Source organism: Gossypium hirsutum, chromosome A12 (assembly GCF_007990345.1).
Source record: "Gossypium hirsutum isolate 1008001.06 chromosome A12, Gossypium_hirsutum_v2.1, whole genome shotgun sequence".
In the NCBI taxonomy this organism is placed as follows: domain Eukaryota; kingdom Viridiplantae; phylum Streptophyta; class Magnoliopsida; order Malvales; family Malvaceae; genus Gossypium; species Gossypium hirsutum.
Window position 1 is genome coordinate 1,428,914 of NC_053435.1, and position 18,641 is coordinate 1,447,554.

The 18,641-nt window shown below is 33.3% G+C and overlaps 4 protein-coding genes across 5 annotated transcripts; 1 reads left to right on the forward strand and 3 right to left on the reverse strand.

The window, feature by feature from the left end:
* Positions 1-840: 840 nt before the first annotated feature.
* On the reverse strand, positions 841-2,828 carry LOC107929874 (heat shock factor-binding protein). 2 transcript variants are annotated; one of them, XM_016861418.2, is made up of 5 exons: positions 2,682-2,828; positions 2,025-2,078; positions 1,738-1,761; positions 1,625-1,667; positions 841-1,242 (listed from the first exon to the last, which is right to left on the reverse strand). In XM_016861418.2, the coding sequence occupies exons 1-5, from the start codon at positions 2,682-2,684 to the stop codon at positions 1,097-1,099; spliced, it is 270 nt and encodes an 89-aa protein (XP_016716907.1). In that variant the 5' UTR covers positions 2,685-2,828; the 3' UTR covers positions 841-1,096. The 2 variants fall into 2 exon arrangements, with proteins under 2 accessions (XP_016716907.1, XP_016716899.1); XM_016861410.2 differs by having other exon boundaries at positions 2,676-2,757.
* Positions 2,829-3,145: 317 nt separating this feature from the next.
* Positions 3,146-7,564, reverse strand: LOC107929848 (dol-P-Man:Man(5)GlcNAc(2)-PP-Dol alpha-1,3-mannosyltransferase). Its single transcript, XM_016861375.2, has 13 exons — positions 6,849-7,564; positions 6,717-6,751; positions 6,467-6,604; positions 6,311-6,379; positions 5,899-6,056; positions 5,741-5,807; positions 5,583-5,636; positions 5,219-5,307; positions 4,338-4,454; positions 4,048-4,142; positions 3,872-3,950; positions 3,689-3,745; positions 3,146-3,600 (listed from the first exon to the last, which is right to left on the reverse strand). Exons 1-13 carry the CDS (start codon positions 7,015-7,017, stop codon positions 3,432-3,434), a joined length of 1,296 nt encoding a protein of 431 aa, XP_016716864.1. The 5' UTR covers positions 7,018-7,564; the 3' UTR covers positions 3,146-3,431.
* Positions 7,565-7,655: 91 nt separating this feature from the next.
* LOC107929867 (translocator protein homolog) lies at positions 7,656-8,521 on the forward strand. Its single transcript, XM_016861399.2, has one exon. The coding sequence runs from the start codon at positions 7,753-7,755 to the stop codon at positions 8,320-8,322; it is 570 nt and encodes a 189-aa protein (XP_016716888.2). The 5' UTR covers positions 7,656-7,752; the 3' UTR covers positions 8,323-8,521.
* A 261-nt stretch (positions 8,522-8,782) lies between these two features.
* On the reverse strand, positions 8,783-10,713 carry LOC107929857 (alkylated DNA repair protein alkB homolog 8). Its single transcript, XM_016861386.2, has 4 exons — positions 10,441-10,713; positions 10,312-10,343; positions 9,422-9,628; positions 8,783-9,312 (listed from the first exon to the last, which is right to left on the reverse strand). Exons 1-4 carry the CDS (start codon positions 10,619-10,621, stop codon positions 8,992-8,994), a joined length of 741 nt encoding a protein of 246 aa, XP_016716875.1. The 5' UTR covers positions 10,622-10,713; the 3' UTR covers positions 8,783-8,991.
* Between the last annotated feature and the right edge of the window lie 7,928 nt (positions 10,714-18,641).

The window sequence follows — 18,641 nt, forward strand, 5'->3', positions numbered from 1 at the left end:
TTTTTCATAAATTTAAATATTTTTATAAATTTTGAACATTTTTAAAATTTTTATTGATTTTAATAAATTTTTATCATTTTCACCATGTGTCAACAACCATAACGTGACACATTTTTTGAAAAAAATTGAAAGGCTTTCTCATCTTTACACTAAAAGTATTTTAGTAAAATAAATAAAAACTCATAACATATCTTAAAACTATTAATAATTGCTATACAATTTTCAAATCAACCAATTCTAGAACATTGATTTTTACATATATAAAACTCATAACAAACCAAATGATATGATTATAAACTCATTTATATAAAATTATATTAATATGTGATTTCATTAATTAGAAAATTGCTAATATATGTTCCATATAAAATGACTGCTGCATTTTCTTATTTGCTGGTTGGAATTGCACTCAACGAGGCAGCAGCAAATGGAGTTATCTGACCACTACTCGACGACAAGGCCTAGTTAGCACTGCCGCCTTATACTTTCACAACCTTACTGCACAAGTGGGTAACCAACTTAGAGCTTGGGGTGTGAAAGATGGAGGTTTGATAGTGGCACTGCAACTTGGAGCAGAGAATCGAATTACCACTAACATCGTACCGGAGGATGTCAATTCCCTTGCATATTCATATTTTGAACTATAGCTCTTGAAGATCTTGTTTACAACCGGCAATGCCACCAGGCCCGGTGGAATTTTTTGCCTAATTCCAGCCCTAAAACCTAGCTAAAAGCTTCCAAGCATCGGCAACCAAATCACCTGCCTGCACCATAGACATCTAGACTGAAATGAATAAAGCAGTTTATCTATTAGCTTTGCACTGAGATAAAGCAGGAATGTTACTTAACAACAATATCATATTTTCATTAATTCCCTCTATAATTCGCCAAACAACCAGTGCATCTATTGGTGTTTCAAGGGAGATAACTCTTTTTTTCTCACAGTTTCACAGATGAAACATACTTAGTACAACTAAAAAAGGAAAGGGGGGACTCTCAGTAATGTCCCTCTCTTGACAATATATTTAGTTCGTCTCAAAGACAAACCAGATAATACAATCATAATCAACTGCAAGTGGTAGTTTCTGGCAAAGTTTTATGCTGACCCTTCATCTTGCTTTGCTTTGTCTGACTTTTGCTTCGATGGGTCTAACGGAGATGAAGTGCCCTCCACTCCCATCTCTGCTTTTAGGTCATTGATGCTTTGCTCCAATTCGTTTATACGGTTTCCCATGTCGTCGAGTGCTTAGGAGTTAAGTAAACAATAGTTGTCCCACGCTAAATGGTAATACTATTTTCATTTAAAGTAATGCTAATAATAGTGTGAAACATGACCAAGTTTTGAACTTCTTAAAATCTGGCCAACATAACAATTATTAGATAGAGGTTCACATCATTGTCTCAAAAAGCATCTTAGTCTTATAATCTAAGATTTCCCCATAAGTTGACAAATGTACATAACTAATATTTAGACAATCCAACCTATTTATGTAACAATAAAATTAAAAGCTCAACAAGAAAACTAGACAAATTTTTCATTACCAAATACGACAAACCATTTACTAGTGACATTTGATATATTTGACAAAGTTGTTATCTTATGAAAGAACATGTGAAAGGATATTCTTGGTGATAATGGAATCAGACATTGTTTGAAACCTAGATTGCTGCAAATAAAATCTTTGTCAATACAGATATAAAATCCAACAAGAGAGGGTCCAACTATAACTCACTCACCATTTGTTGAAGAAGATTTTGCACCTACAAAATTCCAAGAAATCATTATCAAAGACTTATATAAGTAAGGAAAAATAAAAAAACCTAAGCAAATCACTGCTGATTTACATCCATTAGAGACTATTATCCGACTAGGCAATCTAAAATGTTCCTAATTAATCAAAACTGGCAATAGTTATGCCCTCCAGGTGCTAGCAAGAAAACATACATTAAAAGCAGTTCTTGTTCATGTTATAATATATATATATATATATAGAGAGAGAGAGAGAGAGAGATTAGGAACTCACAAAAACAGTCATATCAGCAGTGCTTTGCTTTGAGTCATCCGAATTTTGCCCATCCTACAAAGAGTATAACAGTTAGCGGCCATACCACACATCATTAGCATAAGACCTTACAACAAAATTAAATCCTTAGCTACGCTGAAAATGTACTATAACGAACTTTACACAAATAATCAAAATTTCTTTTGAACCTTGGAGGAAGCTGCAAAAGGAAAAAAAAAACAAGAAGAACAAGGAGTTCTACGCCATTAATTAAAATTCGGGTATCAGAACAAGTAAAACCTAAAAAAAGTAATGAAAACTACACTAAAACTAATAATAGAGCCCCCCCTAAATTAAAACACGAACGCCAGCATTTCAAGCGCAAACATTTTTAATCCAAAAAAATAAAGGTGACTAAATCAAATATATAATAATAAAATCCAAATGAAGCGTCAAAATCCATAAAGATCCACGAGTTTTAGAGAAAAAAAAAAGATCTAAATCAAGTCGCTCATTATTTCAAAATCCTTTATGAACAATGAGGATTATGAGATTAGATCGTAGCGTTCTGGCTAATTAAAAAGGATTGGAGCAAAGTGATAATGAGGAAGATTATCAGTTCAAATTATTGTAAAAAAAAAATAAGAAAGAAGAACAAGGAAAGGGAGTAACATTAACCATTGTTTTTGCAGTGGATCTTTGGTGCTCCCCCGTTGCTAACCCGACCCGTAGCTTCAATTTGAAAAGTTGGGCGAAATTAAAATTTGTGGCTTCGCTCTCCTTCTTTTATAGGCTGGTGGTCCCCTTCCTTTTTCATCCCGGCTTGCACCTTTTATTTACGCAATTGCCACTTCCTCGTGATAAATAGTTTATATTTAATTTATTATTCTAAATTTTGTATAAAAAAATTTTAATGAAAAGGAAAGATTTTGGAATTAATGTTCGAATTTGTAATTATCTATCTCGAAAATTTGAATCTGCATCTCTCTCATGTGATTTACCAAACAGTTACATGTAAAAAGTGACGATTTTTTAATTAAGTTTTAAAAAAGAAAATACAAAATGTGAAGGGTATTTCTGTGAATGCGAAATGGGAAACTCCAGCGAGTGAGGGAGCGCCTAGTGGATTCAAAATACAAATATTAAGTAATGGATCCCTTCAAGTGAAAGTCTTTCAAGGGAATGGATTCATCATTCATCAATTGCTAAAAGAAAGAAAGTTCAGACAAGCATTTCATCCAACTGAAGTACATCATGATTACTGGCCCAAACAAAAGAAAGTACATCATGATTCTAGGCACGTGACTCTCACACATGCATCTATACCTCTTCCTTATCTGTGAAGTGTAAATTAAGAATTTAAGAAAGAAAGTTACAGTTTGCCTGGATTCCCACCTCGTAAAAGCTTTTGATAAAACAGCGCGCGCTTCATTTTACCTTTTGACTATCTGATTTATCGCTCTCGTAAGGATTCTCGGCCATAGAATACCATAAACCACACACTATAAGTAAGTGAAGACAAAGGAGTAGGAGAGACGAATACAAGTTTGATGGAAATACGTTCCAGCACAGCTCGACTCCTACGAAAATCAACACGCTGTACAAACAAAAATATTCATGAATTATTACAAGGAACTAACTGCAACCAGTTTTATTCAAATCCGCATTGGGAGTAAAGAATTTACCGAAGCAACGTAGGGAAAGCTGTTATCCACAGAAGGTGAGGCAAACTATAGAAATACCTGCAATCAGATGAGGGATCAGAAATGGTCTGATTCCATGTATAAGATTTATGTAGAGAAAGAACCGATTATACATAAACTAGAAAAGTGCTTATCCAGATACTTGTACTATAGCACAACACTTACCACGAGTAGAATTGATAATGTAATGAACGGGCACATATAATGCCGATGAAGTTTCCAACAAACATCGTTGTCACAATATCTGGATTCATTTCCACCAAGTTTAGTATTGCAATGAAGAACAGAAGGAATAAAGGGATTCTTTTCAAAAAAGAACCCATGGAAGGGTCACAACTTACGTTCTTTCTTGAGGGTTTTCGGCCATGCAGAGCAAGATGTTATCGAACAGAAACTAATCCTCGAGCGCAAAAATTTAAAAAGCCCACCTTCATGCCTGCAAACCGTATATAAGAGCAATCAACATGATGTATACAAGATACAAGGCAACAATATAGCCTAAAAGGCTAAAAACTAGAAATTTTATGATAAATAACACAAACATTCCCCAAATTACATTTTCCTGAAAAAAAATTTATTCATAATCACATGTTTATCACTTTTTACTGAGAACATAAGCCATTTCACTTACTTGCACCATTTATAATGAGCGAATACCACGAGTAATACAAGGTGAGCAATCAGCAAAGAGAGAGCAAATTCCTTTGACACAAAAATTGGTTCGGGAACAAACTTGAAGTTGACAGACCTAGCCAAAGGATAAACATCAAAGTTAGAACTCAACAACACCCATCGTTGTGCAAGTAAAATACAGAAAAAGTTGTCTGAAAAACAATGAAGTGCAAAGTGCAGACCACTCTAACAGACAAAACGACAAGCATGCTCATGCATATAACCACCTGTTAGGAAATGTCATCTTGAACCTTTATCGCTTAATTGGCTAAAAGAAAAACCTTTATCCCTTCAAAAAGTTACTAAAGAACAGTACTCCTGACCCCTAAAATCTATACAGCTCTTTGTATGAAAAGCTATATTTTTCAGAGGCAACTTTATATTAAGAATCGAACTACTCAAAATATGTTTAATACCCTCAAAAGCAGTAACAGAACAAATATTATAACGCATATGCACTGTGGAGTGCTTTTGCATGAGTTTTAAAATTTAAGTTCATTGACTGCAAAACGGCACACAATCCTTACGGAGATCAAAGAAATAATTTCTTATCAAAATGATTTATAAAAAACAAATTTCTCAAGTTCGGAATTCTTTAGGTCATGTTTTGATCTAGCAATACAATATGTAGTCCTATGCACAAAAGAAAACCCAATATGTAACCAAGCTGATGGGGCTATCAAGCTAATATTACTTGAAATATCAATAATAAAAGAAAAAGTAGGTAAACAATATTTTTATTTACCACCATTCAGAGAAATGGCACTGATTAATCCTGTCAATATGTTAGTAATCGGCAACTAAGGGGAAGGGTGAGCATTTTCAATACTGTAAAATTACCAGAAGTGGATGAAGATGCGTCCAAGATTAAAGGCTCGTGATATATATTCAATTGGAAATGATAATAAAAATGGCAGCCCCAGCACAATCTGCAGAACCCTTTACTGAGTATGAAGAAAAGAATCAACACACTGGCAGGCAATGCCTCCTGCCACAAACATTAAGTGCAGTAGTCCAACTCACCTAACCACATTGAAAATAAGTTAAGATGCATGGAGATTTATATTTACTTCCCGTGTTAAGAGAGGAAAAGAATGTAATCTATAAAGCAAGGAAGGGAAATAGAAATAGAAATCTCGATTAACAGGAAATTCTTAATGCTAATTATAAGTCCTCAAGGGCCAAAGAGGAATAGTTGACACACCTGCACAAGTGCCGCACCAGCTAAAGCTGATATTACCCCACTGATACTCATAGCCTGTTATAAGAAGTGATAACAAAGAAAGACAGAACTGTTTAAGTATAATATCTAACCTAGTTGCTAATTACTAGAAAAATGTAATCAAGCAGAAGTTAATGCACCTTTAGCATGAGTATAAAAAGAGATGGAGCATAGAGTAGGACATTCATCTTTATCGAAACGGCAGCACTACACATAAAAAAAGAGGCAAAGTTGGATCCACTTCTTTTCTTTTCCTTCTTAGAAGGAGAAAAAGCTACTGATAAAATGACCATAGTACCTAAAAATAATCAACCCCAAATGCCACCATCCAAAAAGAATAGATCCCATTGCAGCATGGAGGAGTGTCATTGCGAAACAGTCATTAAACAGACGAAGCACAAATATTGAGTGAACTCGCTTTGAAAGACAAAGCAGGATAAGAGCCCACCACGGAAGCTGCAAAGACGTTTTAAGAACAGTAAACGATAATATAGAAAACCAAGACAACGAAATACAGAGTAAGAAACATTAACAATCAAGAACATTTTCATTTAAATCACCAATCTCGAGTTTACTAGTTTCGAACTTTCAGAGCACTCAGACAAAGAAATATATTTATCAGCTTTACCAAATCATATAACTAATCAGTAACAAAAAGCAAAAATAGCCTATATTAATGCCTGAACGGTAAACAAAAGCAAATTTCATACCACATCGGTCTTTACATAGATTAATAAGACAATGCCCAGGTTTATGATGTATAAAATCCCAAACAAAATCTGCAATCAAAAACAAAATAGAAGGTAGCATAAATAAAGCACAGATCACAGACAAGAAAATTCAATTTGACTAAGCACAAAGATCACCTGAGCTGGAAAAACTTGTCCTCCAGTAACATACTGAATAGCAGAATAAACATAAAGGAAACCAGCTGGATAAACAAGCGGTCCAGTGTCTCCTTTCAAGTTCTTATAATCTCTTTCTCCTCCAAGAAACCCACTTACCTGTCATCTTAATAAACACTAATTCCACATTATCCCATCAAATAAAAACGAATAGCCAAATTAACCCATGAAGTAAATTAGCTTGATTAGTATTAAAAAAAAAGTACCACACCTGAGACATGTAAGCGTCCCAATCTATCTTCGTATCTGAAAATTAAAAACCGTGAGAAGTCACCGTGAGTTCAATTATACGGGGAAAAGAAAAGAAAAAAAAACAGTGAAGATGGGATTTTGGTTATCGTACAAGGGACGTAAGCGATGATGAAGGAGACAAGGAGGGAGTCAATGATGAGTAAAGCCAACGCCATTGTTGTTTTGGGGTTTTTCATGAATTTGGGGATCAAAGAAGATGAAGCAGCAGCTTTTTTCCGAGAGCGTTTGGCATGAGCAGAGGTTGAATTTTTTACTGCCATGGCTGTTTTTGCTTTTGGGTTGAATTTGGTGTTGGCTTGATGAAGGAGAAAGAAACTGGAATGCTTGAGTTTTCAGAGAACAAACGGAGGTAAATGAAAGAGTTGGGTACACTTGGGTTTGACTGTGGACCTTTTAATTTGGGCTACACCTACAAATTGGTCCCGTTTGACGGGCCGATCAACCCAATCTTTAAAAAATTAGAAAAAAATCGATTTAATTAAAATTTGACGGATGAATTTGATCATATTGAGCAAGTTTGATAATTGGGCAGGCAGCAAGTCTTTAGCTCGATGATTGGGCAGGAGAACAACAGTGGCCAACAAGTCTTTAGCCCTTAACACGTATCAGAACCCAAAAACGGACCTTTTACTGCTTAAAAAACATGGGATCCATTTTTTTCAGACAAAAGCTAAATCCAAACCTGTTGAATGCAGCAGTTTTTGGTTAATAAAATACCGATGGTTATCCTATTACAAATCCATCAAAGCTGTGTTGTCTCTTTCCAAAGAGCACTAGATTTTTTGTCGACACTAAAGCCGTCCCCCAAGAACCAAAGGAGCCACGTTTCTCATCCACGTGTGTGACCATCACTGTCCGAATGTACACCCCTCAACACTTCCCTTCCCCCACCTGTCATCTCCTTTTCCTCCCTTCCTTACGCTCTCCTCTTTATAAACCCCCTCCCCTGAAATCCCTCTCTCATCATAAAACTCAGACCCCAATTATCATCTCCCATGGAATCCCAGAATCTCAAACACCGTTCCAGGGATGACCCTCGTTTTACCACCACCACCTCCAACGAAAAGAACAGAGCAAACAGGCGAGAAAAAAGAATGGCAATGGCCAAACGTGGGCTAAGATCACTAGTCATAGCAGTTTCATTCCCTTTGTCTCTCACCTTGTTAAACATATACTTGTTTGGTTCAGGTCGTGGTTACGCCTCTTTAGCCAAACCTTTCTGGTTCCCTCCTTTGTGGCTTTTACATACGGGTTGCTTGGCTTCGAGCTTCTTGATGGGGCTGTCAGCTTGGTTTGTATGGGTTGAAGGTGGGTTCCACGTTAAACCGACGGCTTTGTCTCTTTATTTGGGTTACTTAGGATTGAGCATGGCTTGGCATCCGACTGTGCTTTGGATGGGAGCTAGCCGGGCTGGGTTGCTTGTGAATTTGGCGATGGTTGGGACTTTGGTCGGGTGTTCAAGAGATTTTAGAAAGGTGAATCCGATTGCTGGTAACTCGGTTATGCCTTGTTTGGCTTGGGCTGCGTTTTTGGCCACTGTAAATCTAAAGCTTGTCTTCCTTTGAAGCATATACCACCATCTTTTGTTCTGCAAGAATTCTCTCATGAATAAGATCAGGTTGTTGGTTTGTTCATTAGATAGCTTAGAAAGAAACACGTCCTTTTGATTTTCCTGTTGCTTCTTACAGTATCATGGTTTTGTTGTACATACTGTCCATTTTAGCATGTTTTTCAATGGAATGTTTTGTAGTTTGAGATTTTTAATTTCAGTTGTTTCTCGATCCATCATCAACCACCATTTCTTAGAGAATCTTGCATCCAAGCTGAGCTCAAAGTAAAAAAGAAAATTTCAAGGCACGTTCTACTTTTTACCTTTCATGGAGAATCCTTCACGAATCTCGAAAGGAAGAAGTTGGGAATTGATCTCAATAGAATTAGCTTCATAAACCAGAAAATGAACATCAAAAGGTAAAATAAAAAGATTTGGCAACTTTTTTGCTCTCTAGTTGGTTTCCACCAATCTGAAAAAAAAAAGCTTCAATTCGTATTCACAAACACTTGTCAATCAACACCCAGCAGCCCAAAACATTCAAGTATTCAAGCATGGAACACGTTTCCTAGTGTTACACATTCAAAGCTGGCAAACAGAAGAAGTAGAGAATGTCCAAAATTGGATAGGTAAACGGAACTATTAAAAGAAAAGAAAAGAAAAAAAGCACATGTTTGATGACAAGCTAGTCGACCTGGCACAGCTTTCTCAAGGTTATGGAAATTCTCCTATCCTGCATCAATTCCTGCCCTTCCCACATTTGTAACCCCGGCTTGCGGTTTATCTCGTGTTTCCATAGGTATCGAGCTTCTCTCGACATTATAACCAGAGAACCTGGAGTCAGTAGAACAGGAACCTTGGTCGTGAGTGGATGATTTTCACGATGCTCCACAATGTCGGAACCACCTTCTTCAACTCGAGTGAAATGCATCACGCATGATGACTCTAATGACACAATGCCAATTCCATCTTCAAATCGCATGAGGTCGACATGAGCACAGATTCCCTGCACAATGTAACAGTTAAAAAATACAGATTCCCTGCACAATGTAACAGTTAAAAAATACTTTTCACATTGATTATGGAACAACATAAACAACTCCATAATGCCGCACCTCACCTGGATGGTATAAATTCACAATTAGTTGATCAAACAGAGGTTCTCTCCACAATAAATTTGATGGTAAAATACAGGGTTTGGTGCCCCCATTGGAGGTAACCGAGTTTATGGGTTCAGATACGTGATCCTCAAGGAAGACTGCTTCACGTATAGAGCTAGAAAGCTCAATAGCCCATGCAGGAAGATCTCCAAATCTCATGGCCTGAAAAAAACTGGTTAAGAACATAAATCCGACGGAACGTAATAGCAATTACCAGGAAAGCGTTTCAGTCCGATTCGAGAAACAAAAATATGAAACCTAATTTGATAAGGTAGTTTTTTTCCTATTTATTTAGTAAAAATTACATACAATTTATAGGAGCATAACAAAATTTTTGGAAGTTTTACTATCAATACGGAATCAAACCAATACAAAGAACAACATATGAAGAACGGACTAAACTGGAAAAAACCTGACAAAATCCACAAATGGTATACACACATAGTAGGGCTGAAAATGCAGCCATGACTATTATGCATGATGAAACTCAAAATCCCATGGCCCTAGCATTTGCCAAAGCTATATAGTTCTTCAACTTATATAAATTTTGTAGTTCATGAATGTTTTACTCGATAATTGCATAATAAACTACATGTTGATGAGATTGCTAATTTTACTGAATTGAATTGCTAGTGTTGATTAGATAAACCAGTCCAGAAACAGTTTTAAGACACAATTGATACAAAGACAAATCTATTTCAACGATGAACCAATGGCAATTCTATCATCCCACCCAAATGTGCAGACTAACTAACCGAATTGTGTCCCTCAAACCCCTTAAATTCAGACATTAACAACTAGGAACAAAATATATATGCTAAGCTGCTAAAAATGGATCCACGAACCTGATTGTGAGAATCTTCGTTGAACCACCCTTCTGCAACAAAATCAAATACCAAACACTAGTACTTATCAGCGAAGACTCGGCGCTCGAGACGTGCAAAAAAAAAGGGGGAATGAGGAAGAAAAAGAACCGTTTAGCACGGCGGAAACCAGAGAGGATTGGTGTTGAGGTGAAAGGAAGCCTCTGCATAGCCATAAACCATTGATTTCCTTGATCTGTTCCCATGATGGGATTGGGTTTTGGGGATCCAAGTCTTCGCTGTCTGATGATTCACCGAATACTTCCCTCAAAAGTTCCTTGTGATTCTCCATTTTCACTAAGCTTTGCTTACAAACCGGACTTCGGCTTTGCCTTTAATAGCTCTTATGGGCTTTGTTTGTTTCCAATATATCCGTATGAAGTTAATATGTAATCCTTCGATCTAAGTTGATTCAATTTATAAATTCCATTAAATAAATTTATAAAAATAAAAATATTAAAAAATTAATTTAATTGATTCAATCAATATTTAATTGATTTTAATCAATTTTTAGTTCGATTTAATTAGTTCGTAATCTCATATCTATTTACGAATCGATGTAATATATTTTCTTAAATATTTTAACTAAATTTTAATCCACCTAATTATAATTTATAAAGAAACAAAAACAAATCCAAAATAAATTATTTATCTCTAAATTTTATTTTTTATTAAAATTATCTTAATATTTTCATAAATTATTTTTTCTATTAGAAAATTATTTGGTATTTTTCGAAATTAGCAATGGCCAGATCTCTAATCCGTTTTGATGACAACCACATTTCTGTCAATCAATTGCAAATGGTAAGAATATTTTTATTATATTTTAATGTTGTTTAATTTTTCTATTTTATTGCTATATATTAATTTAATATTTTGTATTTTTTTACTTATATATGCGGAAGATCAAATTTTGGAGGCTTATATTCGTAATATACCCGCTCCTTTATTACCCTTGATTGAACCTTACTTGAGAGATGTTGGTTTTTCGCACGTGGCCCTTAGAGGTAAGGGGCGTAAGTTGGACCCGACACTCGTAAGCACTTTGGTGGAAAAGTCGAGACCCGAGACGCACACATTTCATCTTCCATGCAACGAGTGTACTATCACTCTAGAGGACATGCAATTATAACTCGTGTTACCGGTAGATGGGTAGGTAGTCACTGGGTCAGTTCACGCAGCCAACTGGAGAGATGTATGCGACGAACTTTTGGGGAGGGTTCCAGAGACGATTTATGAGGCTGGATCGAAATGGAATTCATTTGCGACTACATCTTGTCACCCCTAAAAGAAAAGCCTTGTAGTACTACATCTTTAATTGCCTTCCAAAATAATGATACAACGATCCCTTTAAATAGAGTAATGTTGAAAGGCTAAAACCACTAAAATATCCCTCAAGTAATCAAAGTTCAATTGAGAGACGAAACCTTGCTTAGAGTCTAAAACACGACTGCTTACTTGAAGAATACGGTGCGTCGTCACGATGTCCCATGCTTCCTCACTTTTATATATTCTCACTTTTATATTTTATAGTAATTTAATTTGTAACACCCCTAACCCATATCCGACGCCGAAACAGGGTTACGGAGCATTATCGAACTTATACCTCAAACAATCATACATTTCATGATCATCATTCATTCAAATCAAAAACCATTCATAATCCATCATATAGTCCCTAATACAAGCCCTCAAGGCCTAAAATAGACATTAAAAATGGTTCGGGACTAAATCGAGTACTCAAGGAATTTTCCAAAAACATGTAAAATTTTCAAAGGTATAGGGGACGCACGCCCGTATGACCAGGCCGTGTGGGCATATGAAATGGGGCCACATGCCCATGTCCTTACCCGTGTCCTAGCCTGTGTCCAAACTAGTGAGCATACTGACTTGGGTCATACAACCAAACCACACGATTGTGTGCTAGGCCGTGTATCCTTTGAAATGGCCTCACACGCCCATGTGCCAGGCCGTGTGAAAACTGAAAGGTATATTGACTTGTGCCACACGGCCAAGCCACACGTCTGTGTGCTAAGCTATGTGAAGTTACTGACTTGCAACAATTGGAAAACACAGGGGACACATAACCATGTCACCTGGCTGTGTGTCACACACAACTGAGACACACGCCCGTGTCTCTGCCCGTGTGGACAAATATAGGTCATTTTCCAAGCCATATTTCTCACCCAAATTGGTACCAACCAAAGCTCAACAATTTACATACAACCATGGCATAAATAGGCATTCAAAACCAACCAATATCAAGTTTATAACATGTTATAATATCACACACAATCATGATAATCATAGGTACCTCAATAAACCAATTATAACATACCAAAATATGTCTTCAAAATCTACCTAAATGGTCAAACATATATTTGAGACATTGTGCTTAAAACTTAACATGTATATCACATCTCCAATTCAACCATTTGGTACCCAAAATACCAATTCACAAACAATGCATTCACATGGCAACCATACACCACAAATAAAAAGGCCATTTACACATATTTACATATCAAAATATATGTTCACCATACAAGCCAATTCAGATGGCCAAAACACAACAAGACATATAGGCTACATTAGCCAAAAACACCTATACATGCCATTTAACCCAAAATATAAAGTCCAAAAATACCAAAATAAGCGTTTGATAGTGTGACGCAATCTCTGACAGCTTCCAATCCAAACGAGCTTCCGATTCACTATAAAACACGGAAAGTAAAACAGAGTAAGCAACTAAGCTTAGTAAGTTCATATAACTAAAATACAACTTACCATTCATCCACAATTTAGATAAGCAAAATTAAGACATAATTAACTCTATTTGGCCCAAAGCCTAACACATAATCCACAATCATGTTAGCCATGTATTTATATATCAAATATAAATCACTTATCGTATTTCACATGAATACCTGTACTAGTTCATATCAAACTCGTATAACCTCGTATCATCACTGTGCCTGTTGAACCATTTGGAATACTATCGAATACTCAAGTATCTCGCATACCAAGTGCCAATACGTGGTTAAAACCACCATCATCTCATATCTCGTATCAATGTTCACTCTCGAGCCATAACTGGGTTTATTCACACAAGCTGTAAAGTAACCACAACACATGCCGAAAGCTCAGCCACCGGTAGGACGTACGAGACTAGCACCCAAAACACGGTAACCCCTAATGACATGTCATTTGTATCCTATCTATTCTTAAGGTTCAACTGGGATTCCATACGTCGCCAAATCTTCGTTGAGTATTTCCGTGGAGTCATATCATCAAGAATATAATAACAAAACATTTAAAACATATATAATTTAGTGCTTATTAAACATACGACCTTACCTCGAATTAATACGAAGAAAGTCGATTGATTAATCCTCTACTTTGTCTTTTCCCCGATTTAATTCCGAAGGTTGCTTTTCTTGATCTATATAATCAAATTTAACTAATTTAATTCTTAATCTATTCATTTCAATCCAAAATTCATGTTATGGTAAAATTACTATTTTGCTCCTAAACTTTTGACTTCTTTACAATTTAGTCCTTAGGCTCGTAAAATAAAATTTATGCAATTTCCCTTATAACCAGGCCTAGCCGAATTTACTAGATGCTTATAGCAAACCAGGCCTAGCCGAATTTACTAGATGCTTATAGCAACCCATATATTTCACTATTTCACACATTCACCGCACAATTTTTACATTTCTCAATTTAATCCCTATTTGACAATTTCATTAAAAATAACTTAACAAAAATTGTTTAACTAACAACAAAAATTCATTTTCTTTCATTAAACTTTAAAACCCTAATATATTCATCAATGGCAAATCTCAAACTATTCAATAGTTTTGCAAATCAGTCCCCTAGTTAGCTAGGTTAAGCTACAACGATGCAGAAAACATAAAAATCAACAAAAACGGGACAATAAATCACTTATATGCAAGGGACTTTCTTTTATTAAACAACGTGCTACAAGAGCAGATAAAAATTCTAAAACTAAAGACTTATTAAACAATGGAAAAACAAACAAAAAGCATATAAATCATTTATTATTTTGAAATACTCTCAAACCAGAAACAAATTAAGAAGTTGACGAAGAGCCACTCACTCCATAAGAGAAACTATTGGTGGTCGGTATATTGCTGCACGTTTATTATAAATATTTTTTTTTATTTTTTGTATTTATTAAATGATTAAAATTGTTGCACATTGTTTTACCTAATTTTTTTTAATTTGATATTATAATTTACTTTACATTGTTTAATTGTTTTTTAAAGTTAACTATTTTTTATATCAATTTTTTAGGGATGAAAATAATAAAGAAAAGTCCATCTTTCAAACATTAAATACATATATATATTAATTATGCTAATTAATTAATATTTTGAATAATATTGTTTTGTATTAATTACATTATTTAAAATTAAAATATACATTGAAATGTAAAAAATGTTTTAATTATGATTTCAAATTTAGAAAAAATATCATTTTACAATTAATTACATTAATTAAAATATAATATTAAAAAAATAATGGCGTTGAATGACATTTATTAAAAATGAGGGACTTTTTTGTAATATAAAAAAATAATTCTTTTTTTTATATAATAAAAAAGTCTTAAAATAAAGTTAAGCGTATGATGAGATGGAGGAGCAAAAATGTGGAAACATGATATTAGCATCAAAAATATATTTGTCCTCCATATCTAAAATGACTAAACTAAGGTAATCGTTTCGTGGAAGAAACATAATGCCACTCAGGACCATTCATGTCATGCCCAAAATGACTCATACTGAAATTGAATACCTACCCAACCCATGTCGGTTGATTTTATTCCTATGGTCAAATTTGCTTGGAAGAAAACCCTAGTCCGAATATATAAATAGCTTGCATAATCTCCTAGGCTTTTAAGACATTGTTACCTCACTCAACCCTGAAATAATAATGTCGATTTGGGGGTCATTCAACAATGCAATATTCCCTGATTACTTTGGGGATGAATTTGGGTTGCCTCTGCCACCACCGCAAAGCTCCATTGTGAAAAACGGAGCAACAACGACCCAACCATCAGAGTTGGGTAATACAGGGGTTACCAAAGCAGCCCTTAAGGACACAAACAATGGGTTTATGAGCTGCCTGAGGATGGCGGACAAGAAGGGAGCATTAGCCTACGCACCCATCTTTGATGGCTTGTATTGCTTTGAAACTCTTGTTTCTACTGATTTCGAGTAATCATTTTCCAAGTGGTAGTAGTACTCTATTGGAAGTTTATGGGTAATTTTTAGTTGTGTATTCCCCAGAGTTAATCAAATTTATTATCGCTAATTTGTGACTCAACATTTGTTCTTTAGTATTAATTATATCAGTTAATCATCCACTTATTTTGTATATGAAATTTTATTTAAATAATTTAAATCAAATCATTATAAATGATAAACACGAACACAAATACTCAAAATTTACTATACAAAAACATTTGATGAATTGATACATTACACTAACATAATATAAAAACTGATTACACAAAAATACATAAAATATGAATAAATTAATATATCAATATATACATAACACAAAGTGTTAACAACTAAAAATTTGTATAAATATATAATAAAATTCAATAATTTATACGATTTTTATTAAGTAGAAGATATACTAAAAATTAGGTGTGACCAAAATTCGATTCGATTTTAAAAAATTGAAAAAAAATTAAGTTCGAATTATTCGAATTGATTTGAATTTTACAATTTAAAAAATTCGAATAACAGATTGGTGTAAATACCCTTTTGGTCCTTGCCAATTTGGTCTCTCTCTCAACAAAAATTACAAAAAAAAATCAAAATAATTTTCAAAAATTTAAATATTTTTTAAAATTTAAAATATTTATAAAAATTCCAAAATTTATATTTTAAAAATTATAAAAAATATATAAAGAAATTTAAAAAATTAATCGTTTTCTAGAATAATAATTTTAGGGATCTAAATAGGTTAATTAATGATTCAAACTTATCAAACTAAAGTTACTATTATTATTATTATTATTATTATTATTATTTTGCTTTGAATTTTTTTAAAAATATATATGGTTTCAAATTTATATGTTAGCATGGAATTAACTATACTGTAACAAGATTTTAATTTGACATATTTAATTTTTAAATTAACTTGAACACTTTTACTCGATTCGAAAAAATTTCAAATCGAGTTAGAATGATAAAATAGGACTCGTCAACTTCATTAACTCAAAATCTTTTCACTCAATTCGACTTGATTCGATCGAATACTCTCCACTATTAAAAACCCTTCTTTTTATAAAATAAGTTATTATGAAGATTTTTTTTTCATTTTAAATTATTTAAAATTTTGAAAGAAAAATATACTTGATGGAAATCAAACCCAAAAATTAATTTTATTATTATCTTAATTTTATCATTTCAACCAAAGTCTTATTTACTTTTAAGATTTATTCTAAAAAATATATTTGTTACATTTTTTTCACTCATATTGTAGATATATCGTGATCTAATAATACTTTAAACATTTAAAAAAGCAACACAAAAAACAAAATTAAAAAATTTTCCTTTTTTTTCTTTGTACGTTTATTTTTATTGGGATAAATATTAAAACTACACATGAACTTTGATCTAATATAATGATTTATGAAAAGTTTATGTAACATAAACTTTGATTTTGTGTAATTTTATAAATAAAATTTTTATTTGATTTACTTTTCATAAATCATCAACATCATTATCGATGTAACACTACTTTATATTTATTTATTGCATAAACAAATAATTATATTTATCCAGTGTAAAAATAAATTGACGTGTTCATTTCTTTAAATGCATAGAATTGAATCAAAATCAAAGTTGCAATTATACATTTGAATCACAATTAAAGTTTCATGTGTATAATTACTCCAAATTAAAGTTGATGTATCAAATTGCATATAAAATCAAAGTTCATATGCAATTTTGAGTTCTATCCCATTCTTATTTTTCAATAATTACAATTAAAAATGAAAATATTTCATAATTAGATTTTGAAAGCATCTAAATTTATTGTTTTTTAAAGAAAATAAAATAAAGGTGATCGTGTTAGGTATAGTTTTTGTTCAAATTGTTGTTGTGGTCCTTCTTATTTAAAATTTCAAGTGATGACATGGTATAATCTTATAATGTCATGTACAACGTTTTAATAATTGAACCAGTGGTTGAACCAATCATACTCTTGGTTCCCGATTCAACCTGTTTGATAAGTTCAACTACTAGGCTAAAAATAATTAAATAAATAATTAAAAATTCATAAAAGATTTAAAAAATAAAAAAATTATTAAATCAATTCAACTTGTTCAACTACTATTTTTGTCCCATTATTTTTATTTTTATTTTTATTGGTTTTGAGCAATTTCTAATTCAATCTATTCAACCCCAATTATAACACCTTAAACTCGACCCGAACACCGAATTTGAGTTATGATGTGCCACATTCGTTGCCGGAGCAACTACAATCAATTCAAAAGTAATATATATTCACTAAGTATGATAAAATCAAACTATGAAAATCATAATTTGCATATACCTTTATATGTATACATATCAACCGTATATATTTATTACTATTAGAATATAAAATATAACATTTGATTGTGACATCATTCAACTTCTACAAACCTAACCTATTAGGTACATGCCAAATATAAGTAATTATTGAAAATTAACAAATATGACTGAGGCCGGAATTGCGGATTGGATGCAGAAGTCAATATATGAAAATCCTGATTTAGATCTAAACTACGCACGGAGAAAACAGACCGTATGCTGAGTAAAGTATTAATGCTATTTTTATAATTTAAGTAGATAACATTAACATTAACAATTCTACCAAAATAAACGTGTATATCTATGTGTACATATCTGATAATCTGTATTTTCATTTTCAGAAAAACACCGCATTGGCATAATCATACATCTTTTGTTCTGTTGTACGATTGTTATGAAAATCTCTGTGTTACTCTGATTTGTTCCGCTCTAGTTATATGATTGATACAAAATTCTCTGCATTATCTGACTTGTATATTGTGTTTTGTTTGATCTCCGTTTGAGTTTAGTTATACACTGAGCTTCTTAGCTCACCCCTTTGTTTTTTCTTTGTCTGCTCAGGTAGACTTCTAACTTAGAATCAAACAGCATGTGGGAGCTCTGATTGTTTTTGCATTTAATGTAAATATGGTGAATTTTGTAATTATTTATTTTGATCTTTTGGGTTTGGAATTTGTTTTTGAGTTTGTTTTG

Bases quoted from the DNA above. Each gene is read 5' to 3' on its own strand.
- LOC107929857 (XM_016861386.2), bottom strand. From the start codon at position 10,621: ATGGAGAATCACAAGGAACTTTTGAGGGAAGTATTCGGTGAATCATCA. The intron at 10,344-10,440 runs GTTCTTTTTCTT...ATTTTGTTGCAG, and splicing joins GGTTTCCGCCGTGCTAAACG to AAGGGTGGTTCAACGAAGAT. The intron at 9,313-9,421 runs GTGCGGCATTAT...TACATTGTGCAG, and splicing joins ATTTATACCATCCAGGTGAG to GGAATCTGTGCTCATGTCGA.
- LOC107929848 (XM_016861375.2), bottom strand. From the start codon at position 7,017: ATGGCAGTAAAAAATTCAACCTCTGCTCATGCCAAACGCTCTCGGAAA. The intron at 6,057-6,310 runs GTATGAAATTTG...ACGTCTTTGCAG, and splicing joins TCTATGTAAAGACCGATGTG to CTTCCGTGGTGGGCTCTTAT. The intron at 5,308-5,582 runs GTGTGTCAACTA...AGGGTTCTGCAG, and splicing joins CTGGTGCGGCACTTGTGCAG to ATTGTGCTGGGGCTGCCATT.
- LOC107929874 (XM_016861410.2), bottom strand. The intron at 1,762-2,024 runs GTGAGTTCCTAA...GGAATTTTGTAG, and splicing joins CTGCTGATATGACTGTTTTT to GTGCAAAATCTTCTTCAACA. The intron at 1,243-1,624 runs ATATCCTTTCAC...ACTCCTAAGCAC, and splicing joins TGATTCCATTATCACCAAGA to TCGACGACATGGGAAACCGT.
- LOC107929867 (XM_016861399.2), top strand. From the start codon at position 7,753: ATGGAATCCCAGAATCTCAAACACCGTTCCAGGGATGACCCTCGTTTT.